This window comes from Chiloscyllium punctatum, chromosome 11 (assembly GCF_047496795.1).
Source record: "Chiloscyllium punctatum isolate Juve2018m chromosome 11, sChiPun1.3, whole genome shotgun sequence".
NCBI classification, from domain to species: domain Eukaryota; kingdom Metazoa; phylum Chordata; class Chondrichthyes; order Orectolobiformes; family Hemiscylliidae; genus Chiloscyllium; species Chiloscyllium punctatum.
In genome coordinates this window covers 59069268-59094606 of record NC_092749.1, presented here as the reverse complement: position 1 = coordinate 59094606, position 25339 = coordinate 59069268, and the positions used below count along the sequence as shown (strand labels likewise).

Below are 25339 nucleotides of genomic sequence, written 5' to 3'. Positions count from 1 at the left end.
TTGGGTTCGGATATCTGGTCGGCGTAGACAGGTTGGACTGAACAATCTGTTGCCGTGCTGTACATCTCTATAAACCTATGACTCTATGGTCACAAGCTTTTGGGCCACTTGACCCCACTTCCACTTGGGATAGGCAGGTGACAGACACAGTGCCTTTCCAATTTTAGAATCTCTATCTGCCATTCCCAACCGATGAGACAATCCAACGCAGTCTCAAAAAGTTTAGCTTAAATGCAGCTAGGTGAAAGAAGATGTGTTGAGATAGGAACAAAAATAAATTATTTTTAGACTTTCCTCTCACTGTTCACTTGCAAACAACTGGTCACTTTGACCAACCCATTGAATTGCATGCTGTGGTTTGCTTTTTAAACCAAAGAATTGCACAATTAAAATGAACTTTCACTTTTAATAACATTTATGTTCGTGTAAAGTTCAATTTGTTCTCCTTGAATTCAGCCAGACAAGATATATGTGCTGGTGGTACACAATTATGCAGTGACATTTCAAATGAATTTGTAAAGAAACATTAAAAAGCACAATACTCTAAAGTATTTTTATGTCGTCGGCTCTAATCTTGATAAATATGCAAAAAAGACATATTTATCTTTAATGGAGTATAGATGTTGTTTACTGAACAGTAGATGGAAGGAAAATCATTGTTACAATTATCATAGAATCCGTACAGTGTGGACACAAGCCATTTAGCTGAACAAGTCCACACTGACCCTCCAAAGAGTATCCCACCTAAACCCAATCCCCTATCCTATTATTCTCCATTTCTCCTGACTAATGCACCTAACCTACACATCCCTGAACACAATGGGCAATTTAGCTTGGCCAATTCACCTAACCTTTGGACTATGGGAGGAAACCAGAGCACTTGATGGAAACCCACGCAGACATGGGGAGAATGTGCAAACTCCACATCCACAGTCTCACAAGGCTGGAATTGAACCTGGGTCCCTGGCACTATGAGGCAAATATGCTAACCATCCACAATTATGTTGGAAGATCTCTTCAATTTTTGTATTCTTTAATGGGAATATTCTGAATGACATGCATGGAAATAAAAGTAACTATTATTATATCAATTAGTGTTTCTTCAGCAGAAGAGGCAACACAACAAATTGCAACACATTATTAAAAAGATTGAATATCGACACCTTTGATACTTATGATCTGCTCTGTCATTGTCTATCTTGTCAACATTGCAAAAATTGAGATTGAGCTTAAATGACTGTAGAAAGACTTCATTTTTATTTTTGTGTCAAATTAATTTTCTGTATGTGCCAAAAAGGGAATTTTCTTATTTACTATTTGCCACAGGGATATTGATTATTCTGCATTTGTTCATTCCTTCCTCATCTAAAATCAAAATGTGAAGAATTGATCCAAGCAAGTGAGCATTAAACCAATTGCAAAAGGTTTGAATTCAACCCCAAAGGAGTCAGCAAGGTCTTTGTTATATGTTTTTGTAAGAACTGTGGAAACTTTCCAAAATGCATGGCTGTTCAATTTGTTAATGCTGGAATAAGGGACAGTGGATGGTAGTTAATGTAGAAGAGATGGGTATCTTGCTTACCACCAGTATGACACCGCTTCTAGGGAAGACCACCCCATTAAGTGCCACTCAACCACTTAGCTGAACTTCCCGAAATCAGGAAGCTCAGGAAGGGAAGGCACACCTTGCAAGAATTGCTGGCTAATTAATGCAACACTAGAGTTGCTGCTGTAGATTAGACAGTCATACAAGGCCTGTGCTGTCACTGGATCCCAGGTCACAGGTGAGTGATGGCAGTAGGTTCATGGGATGAGGATGCCAGGCAAGAGTAGGGGGGAAATGGGTAGAGGTTTAACAACAAGCACATTTCTATATATGCTGTTGCATGATCTTTGACGAAAGGACCTCACCCTCCCTTCTAAGATCCTGCAAGCAAACTGCATTGGTTTGCTTGTAGTACTTTCCACATCCTGAACCTGAGAACACTAGATTAGTACTAGCAGCAGAAGGATGAATCTCTTAAAGGGACTTTAATTTGCCTACTTAACAATCACAATTTGTGACAAAGTAGGTAGATTTACAACCAGGTCATGACAATTTTATTTCCCCCCTGAGGATCCTCCTGAGGTTTTTGAGGGCTAGTTCTCAGGTTTTCAGAGGAGTCATTTTCATTCTCACTAATTTATTTATTACATAATACAGTCATTTAGCAACATTGTCTTCTGCACTTAGGTTAATATTGGAGTATTTGGACTCGTACAGAAGCAGAATTAGAAGAATTAATTTTGATCTTCAATCATTATCAACCCTCCATTAAATTTAAGCCATAACACTTGAGGAAACCATTGATTTTCTTGACACTGCATACTTAATTTGGGACAATACTGCAAGCACAGGTTGACAACTCAAGTTTTTGTTCAAACTAACTGACTCACATTTTGACACACAAAAAGCCATCAGCAAAACACACCTTCCAAATTGGTGAGATCACAGATAATGCATTTCTGTCACATATTCACAAAGCTGGAATATTTTAACCAGGTAGTTTTTTTTACTGCATCTCAGATCTGAATTTCAAATTTAATATTTGACACAGTGTTTATTATGATAGCATCCATTGCATTTCTTCCTATATAGTAGCTCCTGAACGTATGCAGCCTTCAGGTAGAGATTGCCATTCACTTTGAAGTAATTCATTACTTTGGTCATTTCAAGTTTTCCTGGCTTCAAGTAAATTAAGTCTTTCTTTGTTGGCAGATTTAACCCCATTCTCTTCACTTTGCAGTCTGCACCCATTACTGCAGCCCAATCATTGCCGAAATGCAGCCTTAATGACTCCTCCCCTTCATGCAGCTTCCCTCTTCCAACCACTTCAGACTTGCAGTCTCTCTGTCTCTGCCATCCAAACTTTATACTTTCTCTTCTCTCCTTGACTTTTGCAGGCTCCCAGTCTCTCCCAAAGCACCCCGCCCACTTCAGCTTCCTGCTGTCTCCCACCCACTTTAATTGCAGTTTTGTTTTGCCCTCCAGTCACCCCTTACTACAGCCTCCCCCTCTCTCCTCCACTCCCAATTGCAGACTCATCCTTTCCTTCAAACCCCAAGTCTCAGAACCTGCAGATGGCTGGCCTGACAAAAGGGAAGTATCCAGCCCTGGCAACCTTGGAAGTTGCCTCATGGCTGTGGCAACAAGGTAGCTGGCTCCCTGTCTCAGCATCAAGAAGACTGGCTCCCGGCTACTGGCTCTGGTGAAAAGTAGTGTTTGGCCAAATGTGAGTCCCACTCCTCATGACTTCTGAGAAGGGGCGGCTGGCTGCTGGTCCCTGCCACCCAGACCTTGGTGTTAACAGTCTCATCGCTCTCCAGACGTTTCCTTCCCCTACAGCAATTTCTTCTTTAATTGCTCACAACACATTCCATCACAGGTTGATTCTCTCTAGCATTTGGTTCTGACAGACTCTTCAGAGATCCTGAGAGAGCTTGACAGCATGAATGGTGGATGGGAGATAACCCTTGTAGGTGCAATGTGAACTAGAGAAAACAGTTTACAAATAAGCTGTCTTTTGTTTGTAATGGAGATGAGGAGAATTTTTCCATAAAGGGTCATGAGTCAGATGAACATATGAATTACAAACAGAAGCTGCCCATTCGGTCCCTCAAGACTACTCTGCCATTCAATAAGACCATGGCTGACCTGATTTCTCCACATTCCTGCCAACCCTCCTACCCTGGAGAACCTATCAACCCCTTGCTTTTCAATAATCCATCTGCTTCTGCCTTAAAAATATTCAAAGACTGTGCTTTCATCACCATTTCAAAGACTCTCAACCTTCCAAGAAAATAATTCTTCTTATCTATGTTTTAAATATGTGACCCCTTACTTTGAAGCTTTGACAAATCTTTTAGAATTCTCTTTCCCAAAATCTGAGGAGGCAGAATCATTGAGTAGTTTATAAACAAAGGTAGATAAATTCTTGACTAACAAAGGAGTCAAAGGCTGTGGGAAGTAGTTCAGAATTCGTGAAGTTAAGGCCATGTTCATATGGGCCATGATTTTATTGAATGACAGAAGAGACAAGAGGGGCCAAATGGTCTACTTCTGCTCCTAATTTGCCTGTACTTTTGAATGCCGTAGGTTCTAAAGATTTGCAGTGAACTGAGTTTTCTGACCGCAATCAGAAAATGTCTTTGGTGGTTTTGTGTCCTCACTTTTCAAGGTTACACTGGCTCCTGTGTTATGAATTTGGAATTCAATAAAATCCCCTTCTGAATCCAAACAAACTTGAGCTCCCTCTTGGTCGTGCTGGTTTTTGTCGGCCTCTGGAAAGAAAAGAAAAGCAATGTTCTCTTATTGAATCGTTTTTTTGCGCAGGTTTTCAGAATATTAATTTTTCTGTTTTGGGATTTAACTTTCTTTCTCATTGCATGGTTTACCTGCTCTTTGGTTACCGTTGTTCTATGTAGAATTCCTTTTATTCTACCCCTCAGGCAGCTATTTTGGAAACATAGAAAAATAAAATTTTACTTCTGCTCATTTTTAACAGCTAGGTTTATGTGATTCTCCAATAGAGGACACAGTATGAGGAACAGTCCAGAGATTTTTTTTGACGCTTATTAAATTGAGATTTACATTTCCTGCAAGTGTTGATTCCTCCTTTTATGTTATGGGTGCTAAGCTTTCATAAAAACTGCCTTTTTAGCCTCTTTATGCTTTCAGTTATTTCCTCCCCCACCCCGCCAACTTGCTTTCTAGAAGACGTTTATGAACGCAAGATGTGTCTGACAATAGAAACCAAGTCTACTGCGTTTGCTACACTCTTGGTGGTCAAATGATAAAATATTAATGAAATGTTGGACTATTTGCTGCAATCAATTTCTATCAAATAATCTGAAGCAGATTTAGCCATGAAATGAGGAAATCAGTCTTGGAAAGCTTTGGGAAGCCTGGGTCCAACGTCATTGGCTTGTGCCAAACTGTGCCATGTCTCATTTCATCATTGACTGTAGCTCAAATTATTGACCTGGATTTTACATGAATAGCAGGTAAACTCTATGAGATATTCATTCCACTGAAACTTGCTCACAAACTTTCAATTATTTCCACTGAAACTTGCTGCAATTAGATATTCTAAACAGCACAGCACCTTCTTAACGGATCTGGGACCAGTGAATGGGGCAAGCAGCTGCAGACATCCTTTGAGGAATTCCCACGGAATCATGCAGAGTTGGAAACAGGCAATTCAAGTTAGAATATTTGAATTGAATTCTAAATCATGTAAACAAAAGAGAAGGCAAGAAAACTGGGATGAAAAGAGCTAGAAGAAGTTTAAAAAGTACTTAATTTAGTTTAAATCTCCAGCAATAATTAAAGTCAGAAAGAATGAGATGCCACACTTCCAAATGTTAATTTATAGTGCCAGAGAGGCATTTTGACATGCATTAAAAGTCATTTCATAGCTTTGCGTAGTTACTTGAATGGGTAAGTATTGATGTTCCACTGTGTGTTCAGTGTTCACTTAAGTTCTGCAGGTCAAGTTGCTTCATGTATTTCAAGACTAAGTCTATTGGTAGATACTATAAGATTGCAACTTCTGAAGGAGAAGGATTGCTTGTTCAGTCAGATTCATGATTTCCATATTTATCTACATGTGTGCAGATGCCAGAAGTTGCTTTCCAATTTATTCTTGAATGAAATTGCGCACATAGTTTCATGGTTATTTATTACAGCAAATTTCTTGCTTCTAAAGTCATTATTTCTTTAAGAGTCTATGAGTTGAACTTTACCAGATACTGGTGAAGTGTCACTTTCATTAAGTTTCACAGAGAGTTTCTCTCTGTGAGGCTCTGCATGTTTTCTTGCACTGTCATTGCTCATTAATGTGTTACCACACCCCTATAATACCCCACTCATCTGATGTTAACCCGATACTTCCACTTACTGCAGGCAGGGGTACCCACTTCTGCCAGGATATCCTGGGATCATTGGCACTGCCACTATCTTTGAGTCCCACCAGTTTGAACGTTGGCAGTTTGGAATAGCTCTTCACCGTGTGTGTAGTGGGACGTCTAAAACTGGATCCATAAATAAATGCTCCTCAGGGCACATAGGTGTCACATTTGATACTTCCTTCAGATAGAACAGCACATTCTAACACCTATTGTTGTTTCAATATAAAGTCAAAGAGTTTATCTATCTTTAGCCACATCTTACATCCATCTCAACATTAATACTCCTTCCCCAGTGCCTGAATATCTTGCTATTGTTCAATGTGGGGCCATCACATACAGGAAAGCCTTCAAATGCTTCAAACCATGCATTTTATTCAACAGCAGCAAAAATAAAAAGGAAACAAATAAATAGAAGCTGTGTTTGCATATCAGAACAGAAATGGACTGCTTGTCTTTCAAGCATCAACAGTTTTACAGTAAAACAATCATTGCACCCAGCTGTCATCTCCTGGTCTGCGCGTCATTTAAGGCTTTGCTGATTTGTAGTACTGAATTTGTTGCTTTATACAGAAGGTGACATTCCTCTTGCTGAATATCCTCACTTTCCTCCTAAGAAGACTGCTGCTGCTTTCTCAGCTCTTCAGTGTCCATCACATCGACCTTTTGCATGCTGCAGTGGTGTTGAGTGAGTACAGAAACCTTCCCCTCCCAGCCCTGTATTGTCCAGAAAAGGCATCATTGCACATAAGGGCATGTTGCATTGCAGTTGCGTTGGGATTGGTTAGCTCACTTGACTGGATGACTTGTAAAATGGAGTGATGCCTGCCAGCATGGGTTTAATTTCTATACTGGGGGAGGTCACCATGGAGGTCCTACATTCTCAATCTTGCCACCCTACACCCTCCTGTCCCCTCTCACCTAACATATGGTGACCATCAGGTTAAGCCACAATCATCTGCATTGAGAGAACAGTCCTCTGGGACTATGGTTCCTTTGCCTTTACACTTCCAGTTGAAGGCGAAAGCAAATTAATTCTGTGTATCTGCAGCCTATGAGGTCTTGCATTAGCTTTGTGCTTAATGACCCATGGTGCTGCTTTCAAGGTCACATGTCATTACTCATGCTCTACAGAGATGACTATCTTTAATCTGCAGTGACCAAAGAGGTGGTCAAGATGGTTTGTGACTAGGATTTGTACCCCACGCAGTGCGTCTCAGGCTCAGCCTGGTATTTTAGAATGCAAATCTCCTCCTGAATTTCGACACCCCTTTCCAGCTGCATTTGCTGGACAGCCAACCACGACTGATCTCTCACATATTCTGACTCAACAACTGCAATTACGGCTGCGTCTCCCACCCTTACCCAATAAGTCTCTACTTTAGTCCTGTCAACCACTGTGATATACATGCCCCCTGTCAAGGCAATGTCTGTACCACAGCAGTGTCCATGGTTTTCATTCTGCTGGCCCCTAGGACTGACTTTGGCAGATACCCGCTGACTGGCTTGGATGGAGAGACTGCTGATTTACTGGACACTTGACTGGTCTCTGTGCAGCTCCCCGAATGAAGAGCCATGAAATCTCTGATTGTATGTATTGAACCTGACTTTGACCCATTCCTTGGCCTGTAGTGAGACAGACTCCTTCACTCTAGGTTTGCTAAAACGGTTACCTTAAATATCGTAACCTTTGCCCATATGACTCAGACACTAACTCATATGTAACCAATATATTTCAACTTTATAGCATTATGATCCCTCTAAGCACTCAAGCAAACAACTGCTTGTATTCAAGCCCATAACTGAGAGCTGCTGACAACCATGAACAGGCTGCCTGGCATTGATTCTGTGCTCAATGGCAAGGCAAGATAGAAAAATTGTGAGCCTTTAAGGTGCAGCTGAGGGCATAAAGTACAATACAAGGCAGGAATGTTGTGAGCATCGCTGTGAGTGAACACTAAGAGAATGGGTGAGCAGCGGTGACATGCAACTTCGTCTAAACCATGAGATGGGTGCTCATGCAGCTCATGCAGCTCTGTGTACAAACCCATCTTACAGCAGCATTCCAGAAGAGGTGCTGGGGCATTTCGAAGTGACGTGTGGAAGGGTACTGTAAGTGGATCAGGGATGCGCGATGATTCAGTGAGGCTGGTATGTGTTGGGGGCCAATACCTGTAGATGGGGGAGTGCATGTGGTCACTGTGCATGGAATGTGCCCTGAGACATTTGTGCAGGTGTCCAACGTGGAGTTCTGGTGGAGCAGCGACGAGCTGGATTTGAGAGCTAACAGCTCTGACTACTATGTTGTGAACTCTCACTGTCTACTTCCAGCAGATGGGTGAATGGGAAATTGCAACTTAATTAATGATAAGGTGCTAAAGAGGGTGATAATGCGTGATGATTCATACAGACATGTCTCTTACCGCTCGCTAGCGAGAATCTGATTGCACCATCCAACACATGATTGCTAACTAGGATTTTGTAATTTCACTGTCAGGAAGATGATCATTTCACCCAATTTCTCCAAGTTTCTTGCCATGGCTCACATTATTCAGGGACTGGGAAACATCCACCCATATTGCCTTTACAACCCAGAATGGAACTATTTGACCATTGTCAGACCCAAATACAACATAGGAACAGAAGATGCCCATCGAGTCTTCTTACCATCAGTGTGATTGTGGCGCTCTGCTCAGCATCATTTTCCAACCTTTTCCACATAAACCTTAATTCCTAGATATTTTAAAAATCTACCTCACCCTATCTCAGTGTTTTCCTTCAGTCACTTCTCTGTAGTTACAGTTACAATTTGATTGGTGGCATTTTCCTTTTGAGGTCCCTTTATGTATCCTTTCTTATGTACTCTATTAAGTCCCTGTTTTCCTTGCAGCTTCCAGTAATCTGAGTGTTCGTGTCACACTTGGTAACAAAGGAAAACCCTTTGGACTTTGATTTGTATCTCCATCCTTTGTACTTTCAGATCCGAGGAGGAGATCTTTGGGTTGGGATGGGGGTGGTTGGGGGGGGGTCGGAGGGGGGAAGCGGGGTAGTTCTCAGCCTTTTTTTTAAGCTTGGCTATTTGCTTTTCTTTCACCTTCCACTTTCTAACCCTTTCAAATTTATGAGTGTGACAGAAAAAGATTATCTTTTTATAACTCACAGTCGTCTGTCATTTCTGCTGCCCATCTAGCAGCGGCATCCCCTTGGATTGTATCCACAGCATGGGTTCATATTGCAGAAGATAGTGACTTTTAATTTCATCCATCAGAATAATCACTGTATCAACTTTGTATACCATTTCAGGTCTTGATGCTTTTAACCACTTGTCAGAGTCACTTAATTCTTTTCAAATTCACTATAGATTTGCAAAGGCTGTTTCCTTAAATATTGTAACTGATATGCCTCAGGCACTAACTCATACGCAACCAATATAGTTCTACTTTAAAGCGTTGCGATCCCTATCAATGCCTTCTACAGTGAGGCATAAAGTGTAAACATCTCCACATCATTTCCTCAAGTTGAGACAGGGCATATACATAGTTAAACACTTCCCACCAGACTTTAGATATGCTGGACGTCTTGAAACACATAAAAGTGGAAAAATCCCCAGGACTGATCAGTTGTACCCTAGAACTCTGTGGGTAGCTAGGAAAGTGATTGCTGGGCCCCTTGCTGAGTTATTTGTATCACTGGGCGGTACGGTGGCTCAATGGTTAACACTGCTGCCTCACAGCACCAGGGACCCGGGTTCAATTCCTGCCTCGGGCAACTGTCTGTATGGAGTTTGCACATTCTCCCTGTGTCTGCGTGGGTTCCCTCCGGGTGCTCCGGTTTCCTCCCACTCTCCAAAGATGTGCAGGTGAGGTGAATTGGCCATGCTAAGTTGCCCGTAGCGTTAGGTGTATTAGTCAGGAGGTGGATTTCTCTTTGGAGGGTCGATGTGGACTTGTTGAGCCGTAGGGCCTGCTTCCACACTGTAGGTAATCTAATCTAATCAATAGTCACAGGTGAGATAGTGGAAGACTAGAGGTTGGCTAACGTGGTGCCACTCTTTAAGAAAGGTGGTATGGACAAGCCAGGGAATTTTAGACAAGTGAGCCTGATGTCAATAATGGGCAAGTTGTTGGAAGGAATCCTGAGGGACAGGATGTACATGTATTTGGAAAGGCAAGGACTGATTAGGGATAGTCAACATGATTTTTGTGCATGGGAAATCATGTCTCACAAACTTGATTGAATGTTTTGAAGAAGTAACAAAGAGGATTGATGAGGACAGAGTGGTAGACACGATCTATATAGACTCCAGTAAAGTGTTTGATAAGGTTCCCCATGGGAGAGTGGTTCACAAAGTTAGATCTCATGGATTACAGGGAGAACTAGCCATTTGGATACAGAACTGACTCCAAGGTAGAAGACAGAGGGTGGGCGTAGAAGGTTGTTTTTACAGACTGGAGGCCTGTGATTAGTGGAGTGCCACAAGAATCAGTGCTGGGTCCACTACTTTTTGTCATTTATATAACTGATTTGGATGTGAGCTTAAGGGGGATAGTTAGTACGTTTACAGATGACACCAAAATTGGAGGTGTAGTGGACAGTGAAGAAGGTGACCTTAGATTAAAACAGAATCTTGAACAGAGGAGCCAATGGGTGAGGAGTGGCAGATGGAGTTTAATTTAGATAATTGCGAGGTGCTGCATTTTGTGAAGGCAAATCTTAGCAGGACTGATATACTTAATGGTAAGGTCATAGGGAGTGTTGCTGAACAAAAAGAGTGCAGGTTCATAGCTCCTTGAAAATAAAGTAGCAGATAGATAGGATAGGGAAGATGACATTCGGTATGCTTTCCTTTATTGGTCAGAGTACTGAGTACAGGGGTTGGGAGGTCATGTTGTGGTTGTACAGGACATTGGTTATGCCACTTTTTAATATTGTGTGCAATTCTGGTCTTCTTTGTGAAACATGAAATGGTTCAGAAAAGATTGACAAGGATATTGCCAGGGTTGGAGGATTTGAGCATTGGGGACAGGTTGAATGGGCTAGGGCTGTTTTCCCTGGAGCGTTGAAGGCTGGAGGGTGACTTTATAGAGGTTTCAAAAATCATGAGGGGCATGGATAGGGTAAATAGTCAAGGTCGTTTCCCTGGGGTGGGGGAGTCCAGAACTAGAGGGCATAGGTTTAGGGTGAGAGGGGAAAGATATAAAAGAGACCTAAGGGACAATGTTTTCACACAGAGGGTGGTACGTGTATGGAATGAGCTGCCAGAGGAAGTGATCGAGGCTGGTACAGTTGCAACATTTAAAAGCATTTGGATGGGTATATGAATAGGAAGGGTTTGGAGGGAAATGGGCTGGGTGCTGGCAGGTGGGACTAGATTGGGTTGGGTTACCTGGTCTGCATGGACGAGTTGGACCGAAGGGTCTGTTTCCGTGCTGTACATCTCTATGACTCTATGACTAGATTATATCTTGGATTCTCCTCTTTAGAGCCTGCATCAGTATCTGATGTCTTTTCTCAACTACAACATTTTCAGCTTAAATTCCCTCTCTTCATTTTCCATATGAAGTTCTCATTCCTGCTTTCTCATTTCCATTCCTGTTGTTTTTAATTCCATCTCCTTTTTTTTTTGACTCTTGCTTTTAATTTTCTTCTATTTCAAAATCCCTCTCCACCTTTTTATTTAAATTTGATTTACTTTTTAATCATTCTCATGCTGCTTCAACCATGACTGCATATCACATGGTCCCAACATTTCACTACCTGGAGTATCTGGTCTTTTATATTTCCACTGGATACAAAAGCTGTGCTCATACTTCAATTATCTCTGTCTCTTCAGATTTTTTAAATAGGCAAATCCAACTCCAATGTATGCGCCAATTCAAAGGATCTGTTTTATATCAGTTCACTTAACACAGTAAGGGATATATCTGCCACCTGCAAATCCTTTGCAATTTTCAGTGCCATTTCTCATTGTGGTACAGAACCTGGTGTTTTTGTCATGGTTATCACTTACTAATACCATACCCTAATCCACATTTGTCTCTGTTTCAAAATAAAACCTGGCTAGAACCAGAGAATTGGATCTTCCTTATTCTTTTGTGGCCTTAACTAGCTCCTCATCACCTTGGATGTGCAATCCCTCTGCACCTCCATTCCCCCATCAGGATTATCTGAAAGCAATCTGCCTTTTCCTTCCAAGAGTTTAAACTGTCTTTTCCTCCACCGCCCTCCTTCACCTGGTTGAGCATTTTCTCATTTTCAAACATCTTCACCTTTCATGCATTTCATTTTCTCCCAATCAATGATGTGGCTATGTCTATGCTTGTCTCTTTGTGAGGTAAGTAGAGCATTCTTGTTCTAGTGCTCCTTGGCCCCTACCCGCAGCACTTTCTCTGACACATTGACATGTCATTGTTGCTGTTTCCTGCCCTCATCCAGAATTGTAAAAAAAAATTACATTTGCCTGCAATTTTCAACCTTCTCTCACCTTCATCTGGTTTGACTCTTCCCTATCTTTCCTTTACATCTCTGTTTCTATTTCTGGGTATAGGCTATCCCATAGTGATTTCCATTACACTTCCTCACAATCCTCTTTCTGCAGACTCTCACCAGGGTGTGCTTGACAGTTTAACATATGGTGAGACCCTCAAACATACCTAAATTGCACAACATTACATATTCAAAGTATTGGACACTATTAACTCCTGATTGACTAGCAGTTCTGAGGTATGACTTCCAAATCCTGAGGGTTAGAAATTCCACCTCTAGTTTATTAATGACTTGACCACTGGCTGGTTACAGGTGAGCTGGTGTAGCCTGAGAAGAATCCCTCTCCCCATTAGTTTTTAACCTGAATGGGGACTGAGGTGGACAGTCCAACATTAAGCCCTGTGTTTGTATTCACCACTATTTTCCTTCTGTTCCTGTTCTTGCTCATCGACAATTTCCTGGCAAAGTTGGAGTCTTAAGGATCTGAAAGGAAAAAGTCACAAGGGTTGGGACAGAGAGGGGATGAACAAATTATGCATGCTTACACCATCTGCAGCTTGTAAAGTGATTGTGAGATGTGGAACAAATGGAATGTAAGAAGAAATTTTAAGTATGAGGTTACAATCTCTATTTCCACCAGTTAGTTCTTGCTGCGTCCAGTCATTATCACTTGTTACTACAATGCAGCTTAGAAAGGAAACAATTTTTAACAATTTGAGAAGAGGATGGTATTTGTTTGAAAAATAGTTGGCATGGAGAGGCAGCAAGAACTGTTAATTGTCATCGTTCACTGACTTAGCTGATTAAATTCAACTCTGATTGACCAGGGCTTTGTCATGGAAATACAGGAGACAGCGACTGTATCCATAGCCCTGTCACTAGTGGGAAAAAAAGGGTTTGAACGTTTTTTTTGCTTAAGGGGTGGCACAGTGGCTCAGTGGTTCGTATTACAGCCCCACAACACCAGGGACCCAGATTCAATTCCTGTGTCAGGTGACTGTCTGTGCGGAGTTTGCACATTCTCCCCGTGTCTGTGTGGGTTTCCTCTAGTCTCTGGTTTCCTCCCAGAATTCAAAAGATGTGCAGGTGAGGTGAATTGGCCATGCTTAATTGCCCATAGTGTTAGGTGTATTATTGAGAGGGAAATGGGTGGGTTACTCTTTGGAGGGTTGGTGTGGACTTGTTGGGCTGAAGGGCCTGTTTCTACACTATAGGGAATCTAATAAAACAGTGTCCAGTGTGCAAATCAGTGTGACTTCAAACACACACAAGTGTGTCCTGTGCATTAATTGTGACCCTGTTCACATGCTACATATCAGGCAAACTTGTGAAAGGGCTTAATACTAACACATTTTTGTCATGAAAGTTGTCTAGCCTATCTCAAGTTTACCCTGAAAAGGGAAGTTGTCCTAACAATCTGAACAAACTAGTGAAGTTACATTGCTATATTGCAGTAAATTTGTAAACTGCACTGACAGCTTGCTCTAACCACATCAAATATTCTGCTTACCACACAACCAACAATGAGTTGTAATGCTGGTGTGAAAGCAAACACATAAGCTATGTCACAACCAATGGCAGACTGTATTTGTTCAACTATCCGCAAAGTCTTATCCGAACACAATCAGCCAGTGCTTGCAGAATTTAGTACATGCGACTATACTTTTAGACAGCATTTACTGAACAACCCTAACTGTACCAAGAATTGCACCAGAAAACAATTTAAGATCATCAGTTGGACTTGCAGTGTGACTGATTTGCACATGTTAGCAGCCCCATTTATTCACACATTGGACCCTGTTCTTGGACACAAAGATAAAATGACAACTCATTGCACCTTTATCACTGAATAAAGGGCTATGGAAACATCCAATCACCTGACCAATCAGAGTCAGTTTGCCTTGTTTGAATTTAATCAGTTAACTATGACAGTTAGCAAACAAAGTTCCTCCTGCTGTTCTGTTCCAATCATTGCCTCTGGTTTAGCACCAGTTTGTCCTGAAAGAGGAACAATCTGGTGATGTGGCAGTCTTGATGGAATAGCAGGCAGTATGTACAAGCTGTTAGATGCAAATGTGAGGCTAGCTGCAGTCCCTGTGAACATTTCACCTCCACTCCAACACCTCCACCAAGAAATTCAACATGGTGTCAGGAGAGCTTTGGACCACACTCTTTCCCTGTTGTATCCTAATTCACCCTCTTTATTTCTCAGAATGGCATCTGCTCCAACCAAAGTGTATGTTCCTGTCATGATCCCCAACCTCAGGGAATGTTCAATATTGCCCCTCTGTATGCCCAGACAAGTCCTAAAGTGTCCATATTGGTGATAATAAAGGTTCTTTCATTTACATGATGGAGCAAATTTTCTTGCAGAAAGAGAAGAAGAATGAATAATTATTTTCTGTCCATTACACAATGCTTGTTCCTCTATTAAACATAGGCAAGTGAGAATCGTCTAAAAACAACACATTGCAATCATCTTAGTTGAGAAAATAATGCCTGTTTAATAATGCTGTAATTTTCAAAATCCAGATAAGTAGCTGAATAGAAGATTTTTTATTCCTGTTAGAATGTGTTTCTTAAATCTTAAAATTAATTTATGTTCTAAATATAAGTTCTATTTAACTTTATAATGCATCAACAGCAACGTAAACATCTAAAATTGCCAAATAATGTTTTTTTCACAATTTAAAAAAAAATCTATGAAGTTTTATTAATTGCAAGATCATTAAGTAGAATCATTGAATGAATTATTCTGATGCAGTGATTGTGGCTTGGCTTGAATCTTGATAAGTAGCAAATATTTCTCTTGTCGGTAATTAAGTTTGAGAGGTATACATCAGATACAGATTATGTGCACTGTAAATAGATTTTAAGACTAAAAACCAGAAAATTCTAACATTTGGTACCCAATACCTCCTGAAGCATTTCAACATGGACAACACAATGGAACCTGTGCAACTGAAAATGTACTGAATGATTGAGTGTGTCAGAAAGGACACCAGGTTAATAAGAGAGTTTAAGTTGTTAAGACACAAATATTCAAATGTTCTCTCAATTCAAAATTAATTTTAAACGCAAGATGTACGGGCTGAAAAAGTAAGCAGTTGCATGTGAACTGTGACACTAGATTTCAGTAGGATATTTTTCCACCTTCATGATATCTGTTTATTGTTTATAATTTAAATGCTCCCCTTTTTCTTTTGCACCAAATGTAATTTAATTTGTGAAAAATCCACTGTGAAAGAATGAGTTGCTGAATCTGTGTTTGCCATTATTCACCCAGTGTCTTACAATTGGCATATAACTTAAAATGTTTCATCAGTTATGTCCAAAATAATGTAAACTAAAGAGCATTTTGTTAACTTCTAACAAACAAGTTTTCTTTTTAACATAAAATAATGATTAGATTTGAAATTTAATCAAGGTTAAAATTTTGTATGTGAGAGTAAAAATAGTTCAATTTAATTTTGTTAGTCATAATATTGCATGTGCTTAATAATTGCAATAACAATCATGATGAGAGTATTACTGACAGTTTTGCATTAGTGCAAAGTACATTTTCAATAAGATTTTGTTATTGAAACTACTGTTCAGGCAAAAAAAAATTCTAATACTTTTTCAATAACGTGTGCTATAATAGGGGTGTGGTAGTAGCATGAAAACTTGGAATATGAAGGAGGCAGTAAATGCTAAATTATTGATTTTGATTTTGAATAAAATATAGTTTTGCACAATGCCTTTCTCTGACTTTTTTGACATGACATTTTGCAAATGCACTAATTGTAATTTCTGTGCATTGGAGAATAATTTTTAAAAGCTTAGAATGCATAATTTTATAGTCCCTTCAGCTAAGTTTACAAAGATTGATTAAGAATTAATTCAAATGGGAAAAACTAGAATGATAACCTTATGCCTATCATACCAGCTAATCCCATTTCCATCATGTATTTTTTAAAAAAATATTTACGGACTTAAACCCATAGAGGAATCTGTGTTAATGAAGAATCATAATTTAACAACTCACATGGAATCAGAAATTACTTTCCCTTCATAAATTCAAACTCTTCACATGATGCCACAATTTGAAGAGCACTGCTTCCCTGGCACTTGTTCGCCATGAATGTTGGTGATGGAACACTTGCATGTTGTGTTTTAATGCCTTGCATGATAAGATCATGCAGAGGCAGATTCCAGTCTGCATGCCGCTTAATGAGTCTTTTTCCTTTTTCTCCTTTCCTGTCTGTGCACACAGAAGACAACTATGTTGAAGGTGGGTGCTTCACATAATTTATTTTCTTAAGTTACTTTCATATGTGCTGATAATGAGTAACATTGTAATATAGAAGCACTTTTTTCACCTGGTTTTAGTTAATTTTATGCAACAACTGCTTACTTATTAAGGTGTAATGAATTTGGACATTATGAAATTAGTTATGTCAGAAAATTGAGCAGGACATTTTAAAAATGCAAAACATTTAACATAAGTCATATGTATTGTTTGTGTGATGTGAATCATAATTGACTGTGGTAATGCTTCATGTTATGAAAGATTTGTAAACTGTGCATTTGCTTAGGTACGCACAAGAAAAATATTTGCATGTAATAATTTGCTTTTTTGTTTGCCTGTATAGTTTTTCTACAAAATTAAAATGCAATGGTTTGTCCAAACATATAACCAACAATTTTAAATGTCAGTCCAGAGAGTAAGCAAACATTATTTCCAGACAAATATGTGTAGAAAGCTTTCCCATCATTTGAAAACCAGCATAATCTTTTCTAATAGAGCATATTTTATACCACCTCTGATTTCTTTGGCTCCTTGTAACTGGATCTACACCTAAAACTCATTCTGCATGGATAGCTTTTTGTCTGCCAAATTATGAATTGAATACAAGATTAAGTAAAGCAAACTGGAGCTGGTAAAAATCCCATTAAGACAGTTTATTCATTACCATGATAGCAAAGTCTTGTGCAAATGTGATGGAAACCTAAATTGCCTGTGAGGAAAACTAAAGCAACATTTGTTCTCAGATCAAGTCCACTAACATTCAGGTAATGGAGGGTGATTTCTCTCAGGATTTCACCAACTCCTGTAAATTTCTGCCAGTGTTTAATGGTGAAGATCCAAGAAATCATGAGAAATAATCATTATATTTAATTTGTTTAAGAGATAATGTAAATTACTGTTTTAATCACTTGTCAGTTGTACCATCTCCTTCATGAAAAATAAAGATCATGTCACATTTGTTTATTTAGTACTTGCATTATCTTCCAGTGGATCAAAATAGCCAAGATATAAAAGATCAGAAGTGAAGTGTCAAAATATTTGTGATAAATGCTTTATTATAAAGTAATCTGATCATGCTTTATGGAACAATATTGAACTAAACATGCATTTGTGATAAAATGACTAACTACACCCAAATAACTTTGAATATTTGTTTTGTATTAATATTAACATGATTCTCCTTCCAGATATAACATGTCATTACAGTTAACAATTTGTTTTTGTACTGTTTTTAACATAATGCCGTTTGATACAATAATAATTTGATATGATGTAATAAAACATTTAAAGGCACATCACATAAGTGTACTACAGCAACATTTGACAATGAACCAAATGAAGGCAGATGGCAAACACTTGGTCAAATAAGCTGAAAATGTGTTGCTGGAAAAGCACAGGTGGAGAGAGAGATCAATGTACAGAGATTAGTCAGGGGTCTGGTCACTCATCATTTGGAGCTGACTAGCTAAGCAGCTCACTATTGGTCATGATCGGTTAAGGAGTCATAGAGATGTACAGCACAGAAACAGACTCTTTGGTCCAACTTGTCCATTCCGACCAGATATCCATCTCCAGGTCTCCAGCATCTGCAGTCCTCACTTTCTCCACGTGGTCAAATAAGTTAAGTCTTGAGAAATGTCTAAAGGAGAGAAGCTATGCAGAGACAGATTTAGGGATGGATTCAAGAGCTTATTTTATGGGCAGCTTAAAGGCATGACCAACAATGCTGGAGCTGAAATTAGGGATGTTCAAGATGCCAGAATTAGTCTGGTACACCCAAATTAGTGGAACTTTTAATGTTGGAAGCAATAACAGAAATAAGGAGGTCAAGACCGTAGAGGGCAAGATCATAGACCATGGAGACAAGATCAGACGTTGAAAAGTTAAGGCATATCTTCAATCTGAGCTGGGGCAAATCAGAAAATACAGGGGAGAAAGCTGAATGAAACTTGGTGTGATTAAGGATATGACAGCAGAGTTTTGATTGGGCTCAATTTTGTGGAGAATAGGATATGGTAATGTTGACAGGAAGTCATGTCCAGAGGTAACTCAAGCATAGTTTTTGTCAACAGATGAGCTAAAGTGGTGCAGGGTCAGGTGCTGATACAGACATAGAAATTGGTGTTCTTACTGATTGAATGGATATGCCATCAGAAACTCATTTTGCTATCAAGTATAAGGCTCTGGTTGCAACCAGTCTGGCTAAATCTTCGATAGTTGCCAGAGAGAGCAATGGAGTAAACAGGTATGGAGCAAAGTTTGCAGAAGGGACTGAAGACACCATCTTCACCATTCCCAGTATTTAATTGAAGGAAATTACTGTCCATCCTGGACTGTATATTGAAAAAGCACTCTGATAATCTAGTGACAGGGGAGGAGACAAAAGAGATGATGTCAGTATGAAGCTGAGTGCTATCAGTAAGGCATTCCAACATTAGCATAATGAATTGAATATTTTTAGGCCCTGAACACCTTGGTTAGGTTGAGAAACCTGGGAGAATAATGTGAGGTGCTGATAGAGGCATTTCTTGGTGTCACCAGACCTTACTTTCTAATCTCGCCCCAGTTGCTGAGATTAAGTTCTTGCTCGTCTGCGACTGGAAGTCTATAAATGGGGATTTTTCTCGTTATCACCTTCATTGCAATCTAATCTCATTTCATGGGTATGCAAGGACACATCCTCCAGCCCATCATAAGATACTGAGAACTGATGACATGAAAATCAGATTGGGTACCTGGTGACTCCAAATCTTTGATTCCTCCTGTGGACTTCCATCTTGGATACTGAGCACCAACATCACTTGCAGCCCACCTCCACGGACATTGGCATCCAACATGTACCAGTCTCTCGGCATTATCATGCCACACATTTGATCTATTCACAATATACTTCTGCAATTAAATAATTGGGTGCACAGACACCTCTCATTGCAATTTTGTTGCAAGGGCACTTTGTGACCATGGTTCGGACACCAGGTGGCATCTCAGGGCTGCTGGCTCGCTGTCTTATCATTCAATCGCTTCATGCATATCTGGATGCTCATATTGCCTTGCAATTCATTTTAGTGCTTTGTTCTCTCAGCTGCATCTTAAAGGCTCACTGTACATCTGCCTTGCTTGTAATTTAGTATGCACACAAAGCAAATGCCACAGTCTTATGTCAATCTCACATCTGCAGTAAGTGCCAGCAGTGTACATGCTGAAAGCACTGCATCAACTGAATTTATGTGCCTCAAAGCCTAAGGGGAGTAGCCCACAGTCAAGTCCAGGGAGTTATCCTTGAGGCAGGCATTCTCAGTTTACAGCAAGCCAAGGTCAACCGCTGATATTAGTTCAGGGGCTTGAGCACAGTTAATCAGGGCGGACAGTATCTCTGCCTCTGACTGAGCCATGGTCAGCTCAGTGGGTCCAATGCAACCAGTCCAGGGAGTCATGGGAAGAAGGGGGAGAGAGAGATCAATGTACAGAGATTAGTCAGAGGTCTGCTCACTCATCATTTGGAGCTGACTAGCTAAGCAGCTCAAGCAATTGGTCATGATCGATTATATAGTCATAGAGATGTACAGCACAAAAACAGACTCTTTGGTCCAACTTGTCCATTCCGACCAGATATTCCAACCTGCCAGCACCTGGCCCATATCCCTCCTAACCCTTCCCATTCATATACCCATCCAGATGCCTTTTAAATGTTGCAATTGTACCAGGCTCCACCACTTCCTCTGGCTGCTTGTTCCACACATGCACCACCCTCTGCGTGAAAAAGTTGCTCCTTAGGTCTCTTTTATATTGTTCCCCTCTCACTCACCCTATATCCTCTAGTTTTGGACTCCCCCAGGGAAAAGACCTTGTCTATTTACCCTATCCATGCCCCTCATAATTTTATAAACCTTGATAAGGTCACCCGTCAACCTCTGACGGTCCAGGGAAAACAGCCCTAGCCTATTCAATCTCTCCCCACAGCTCAAATCCTCCAATCCTGGCAACATCCTTGTAAATCTTTTCTCAATCCTTTCAAGTTTCACAACATCCTTCTGATAGGAAGGAGACCAGATTTGGGCACAATATTCCAAAAGTGGCCTAACCAATGTCCTGCACAGCTGCAACATGACCTCCCAACTCCTGTACTCAATACTCTGATCAATAAAGGAAAGCATACCAAACGCCTTCTTCACTATCCTATCTACCTGTATTTTGGGAAAGCAAATCTTAGCAGGACTGATACACTTCAGGAAGGGGATGTTTATATTTGGTGTTCTCTGGAGAGATGGAGCCTGTTATGGGGTGGTTGATGTTGCCTACCATCATGCTGTAAGTAATATGCGCACATCAGCGATGAAAATAACTTTGACAACACCAAGTATGGAGGGGGGTAAATGCTTTGCTGTGTGAGGGAGGGGGTTTCAATTTTGAGAAATATGAGACCCCTCAATAATAAACAGAATTACTCAGACATGCATCGACTGCACCAGAACCACACCAGTGACTCATCTGTGCTTTGTGAACCTTAGGCTTGAGCCTTTTGTGTGCAGTCCAGTTTCTCGTCCCAAGAATATCCTAATGATATCTTGCAAGATACAAAATGAATCCCATTAATTCCAATGAGGCAGTAGGTATGTTTGTCTATCTGGTATAGATGGAGTCTAATTGCAGAAGTAGCAATTACCTGTGATTTACCCAGTGCCAGTATAATGTGCAAGAGTTGCTCATTTCACACCTTAGACCCTGGAACATTGCGTAGCATTAAGGATGTGCCGGCTCTGAATCTTCATTGTTGTACTTGTGGTTAGACAGAGACTTGAACACATAGCTGATGATGGAAAGTGAACATATATTTACAAAACGTGAATCCTATTTCCAGGGATGTCTCACTGATACCACCTCTGTGCCCTCCCATTACATCTCAAAGCATTTCTATGTTCCTCACCTGGAGTGGAGGGAACCTGTCCTAAACTGGAGCCCGTTGGCCTTGGACGTCAGACAATCCCAGGGATGTTTTTGTCTAGATGAACCAGACATGCTGAGTGTGTCCTGCAAATAATCAGGTGTTTCCTCTTGGCTTGAATTCCCACAAAACTGAGAATGGCAGGTAGGGTAGAGGAGGAATGCTGAGTCACAAGGTGGTTTACAAGGTGGCTTTCTTGACTGTGACTACCATGGTTATGCTGCTCATGCCTACAGGAGGCAAAAGAGAGGAAACACCCTGGTGCAAGTTTGAGATGCAAGAAAACAGGCTTGGCCTCACAGAGAGAACCTTCGTGAAAGTGGATGAAAATTATTCTGAGGCATGATATGGAAAGTTTCAGCCTTAATTTAGTTGATGACAATGAGGGCAGAACATAAGGAAGCAAGGACAGATCCTTGAGGGTCATCAGAGGAGCAGTAAGAGAGGTTGATTGTGGCTGATATGCTGGTAGTGATTAGGTAATTAAGAGGAGAACTATACTTGAGTAACTCCACAGTGGTGGAACAGACTGTTCTGGTCAGTCATACTAAAGACTACTGGCAGGGTAAGAAGAACAAGCAGAGATACCTTTTTGACCTTTCTCATAGTGACAGAGGATGTCATTTATAACTTGGATGGGAGCTGTTTCAGTACCATGACAGGGACAGAAACCTGATCTTAGGGATTCAAACATGGAGCTCTGGGAATATGGACACGACTTTCACAAAAACTAACATATTCAAGATCTTGAGAGAGGGAAAGGAGGTTGGACATTGGGTAATAATTTGGAAGAGTGGTGTGACCAAGGATGTTTTTGAGGAGATGTTTGGTGATGGCACCAGGAGGAAGAGACAGTTTCTGAAGAGAACAAGGAAACATGAACAGTAACAAATTACAGCTTTGTCCGATGCTGTCACCACCATTATTCAGAAAATTCCTTCCCTGACCCATAGTTTATCAGAACACTGAGAAAAAACTGACAAGCATGTTCAACAAGAACATAGAGATGAAACATTTAACCCTTTAAATTAAACTCCTTGTCGAGAAATAGGATGGATTTTCATCTTCAGGGTGGATAGCTTGCTTTAGGAAAATAACCCCTTGTCCAGCAGCCTCAGGAGAAGGGTAGGGGGATTGCTGTGGCACTTGGTCCAAGTTATATTGAAAATACAATGCAATCTAATCCTCACCCCTCGCAACCTTGCTCGCCACGACCCTCATGTGATCCATGCCATATGTTTCCCTGCATCATCCAATATCCTCATCCTGTCCTTGCCAAGCTATGGTAAATCCATGCCTATTCACCCACTGTACAGAATCAGTGGAAATATAGTGACAATAGGATGTGTTAAGTAATGAGTTTTAAAAACCATAACTTTCCACATCCTTAAAGCAAAGCCTGAGCTGTCATATAGTCTTTCCCCTGGGGTTCACGCACTTCAAACCTCTGTTGAAAATTTGAGCTCTTCGTGAAATCTGGTTGGCATTTTCACCCCGCTGAGTTGTCTTCCCACTCCATTAAAATCTAGCCCCATGCAATCTGTACAAACTCAGATTTGTACACTTGAGTGAATGATGCCTAAATTTGACTCATCAAACCATTTCCCATGAATCAGGTTAGATTATATGATCAAGCATTCTACTACCCTCCCATTAGAACCTGCAGAAGATAATGAATAACTGAACTCTTTGTTATCAAAGAGGTCAGACAAGAGTCAAGAAATAAAAAAAAATCAATTCATTTGTTACAGTTAGCAGCACTTGAACATTGAAAATACAAATAATTAATAACTTTGATAATTGACAAAATAAATTTGAGGGCATGCACAGACAATTCAATTGTATCATGATTATTCCTTGTTGACTATAGATTTACCTCTGAGATCAGTGTCTGAGATTGACATAAATTGATGAGGTTAATTGAGAATAGACTACTAAATAGTTTACAATTTAATGGCCAGTTCTGGAAAATTGAGGTCAGCATTGGTTGCTGGCAGACATAGCATGACATTTATGCAAATTTGTGCTCCACTTTCATGGCAGGATCTTTATGTTTACCATACAATACAGTAATGTTATCAGTTCCAGAAAGTCTTAAGTCTCCAAATTACAGGAGAATTTAAAAAAAGACTTGAAGCAACATAAGGTTCCAATTAAAGATAAGCATCACAGTTCTGTGCAATACTGAAATGTCCACAGTTTTGTTGTAAAAGAATGCCTCTCATTAAATGCAGAAGCACAATGAACAGTTTGACTTAAAGGGCTGAGATTTATGCACACCTTGCAGCTGGTTTGAGAGTGAAATGTGAGATAGATCCAGTGGGTGGCCTTTTTGCCACCTATCCATCTGCTCTGACTTGTGTGAAAGTTTACGGGAAGTTGAGCTAAAGTGATCTAATCTGTCACAAACTGCGTCAGTGACAGCCTTAATTCTCTTGAGGGGGCTTGAGATATCCCACACAAGTCCCATTGGATCATTTGGAAGTGGCCAGTTGCATAACATTCCAGCTAATGTTATAATGAGGATTGAGATCCCGGACTGAAATCTGGCTTCATAGATCATGTTTTGTATTGATTTTACTATGGTGGTCTCTCACGGAAACAAAAGTATATAATGCTGCAGATTTCTTTTAACCAGAAATCAGAAGTTGATCTCACAAAAGAAATGACAGTAAACAAGAACAAAATAACTATTTACTTATAACACAATTTGAAAGATTTTGAAACATTCCAGAACAGAATCCTATCTATCCCAATGCTAAAGTTTTATAGCACTCGCTTCCACAGAGAGAGAGAGTTCCTTTTTCAATTGCATTTATAGTTTGACTTAATTGTTTCTTTTAATTCCTGGTCTTGAGAGCTTGATAGTCTTTTTCTTGATTCTTCATTCAATTGAGCTTCAAATTTCTTAAACTTCAAATAACCATTTGAGTCTGCAATTTTCAAACTGAACCATCACACAGAGGTGAGCTGTTCCTGAACTATTATGAACCGACTCCTTTCTTCAAAACAAATTTATTATATTTGTCAATAGTCAGGTCATCTGTGAACTGACACCAACATTTTTCTAAGCAAAAACAAATTAATTCTTGATGCTTCTAAAGCAAGGTAATGCCTTTCAATGTTTGCACTGTCTAATCCTACAACTCTTGATAGTACAAACAAGCTGACATTATCACTTTAGGAGGATCCCAGCATGATTCTCTTTGATACATACTGTTGTTTTTATTCATTCATCGGATGAGGGTGTCACTGGCAAGGCAGCATTTATTGCCCATCCCTAATTGCCCAGGGAGCAGTTAAGAGTCAGCCAAATTGCTGTATGTCTCATGTCGGTCAGACCAGGTTAGGATGGCAGTTTCCTTCCTTAAAGAACATTCCTGAACCAGATGGGTTTTTCCCGACAATGGATTCATGGGCATCATTAGATTCTTAATTCCACATATTTATTGAATTCAAGTCCTGCAATCTGCCAGAATGTTACCTGGGTCTGAATTAACAGTCCAGCAATACTACCACCAGGCCATCACCTCCCCATGAAAAATCATGGCTTCAAAAAGACTGGCACCTTAATTATTTATCTCCCTTGCAGACCAAAATCCACATGCCACGAATTCAAAACCCAAACTCAAAATTAATTACATTTATGTATATAAATTACATGCTCTATTTCA

General features: G+C 40.1%; 1 protein-coding gene across 30 annotated transcripts in view; it reads left to right on the top strand.

Moving 5' to 3' along the window:
• Positions 1–25339, top strand: part of nrxn1a (neurexin 1a) — a 1866202-nt gene that overhangs the window by 188726 nt on the left and 1652137 nt on the right. For 22 of the 30 annotated variants that reach the window (XM_072580867.1, XM_072580862.1, XM_072580863.1 and 19 more), the window contains one exon: positions 16688–16705. The exons of the other annotated variants lie outside the window; for them this stretch is intronic. In XM_072580867.1, the coding sequence (XP_072436968.1) occupies positions 16688–16705 (18 nt within the window). The remainder of the gene's footprint in view (positions 1–16687; positions 16706–25339) is intronic. 30 annotated transcript variants of the gene reach the window in all.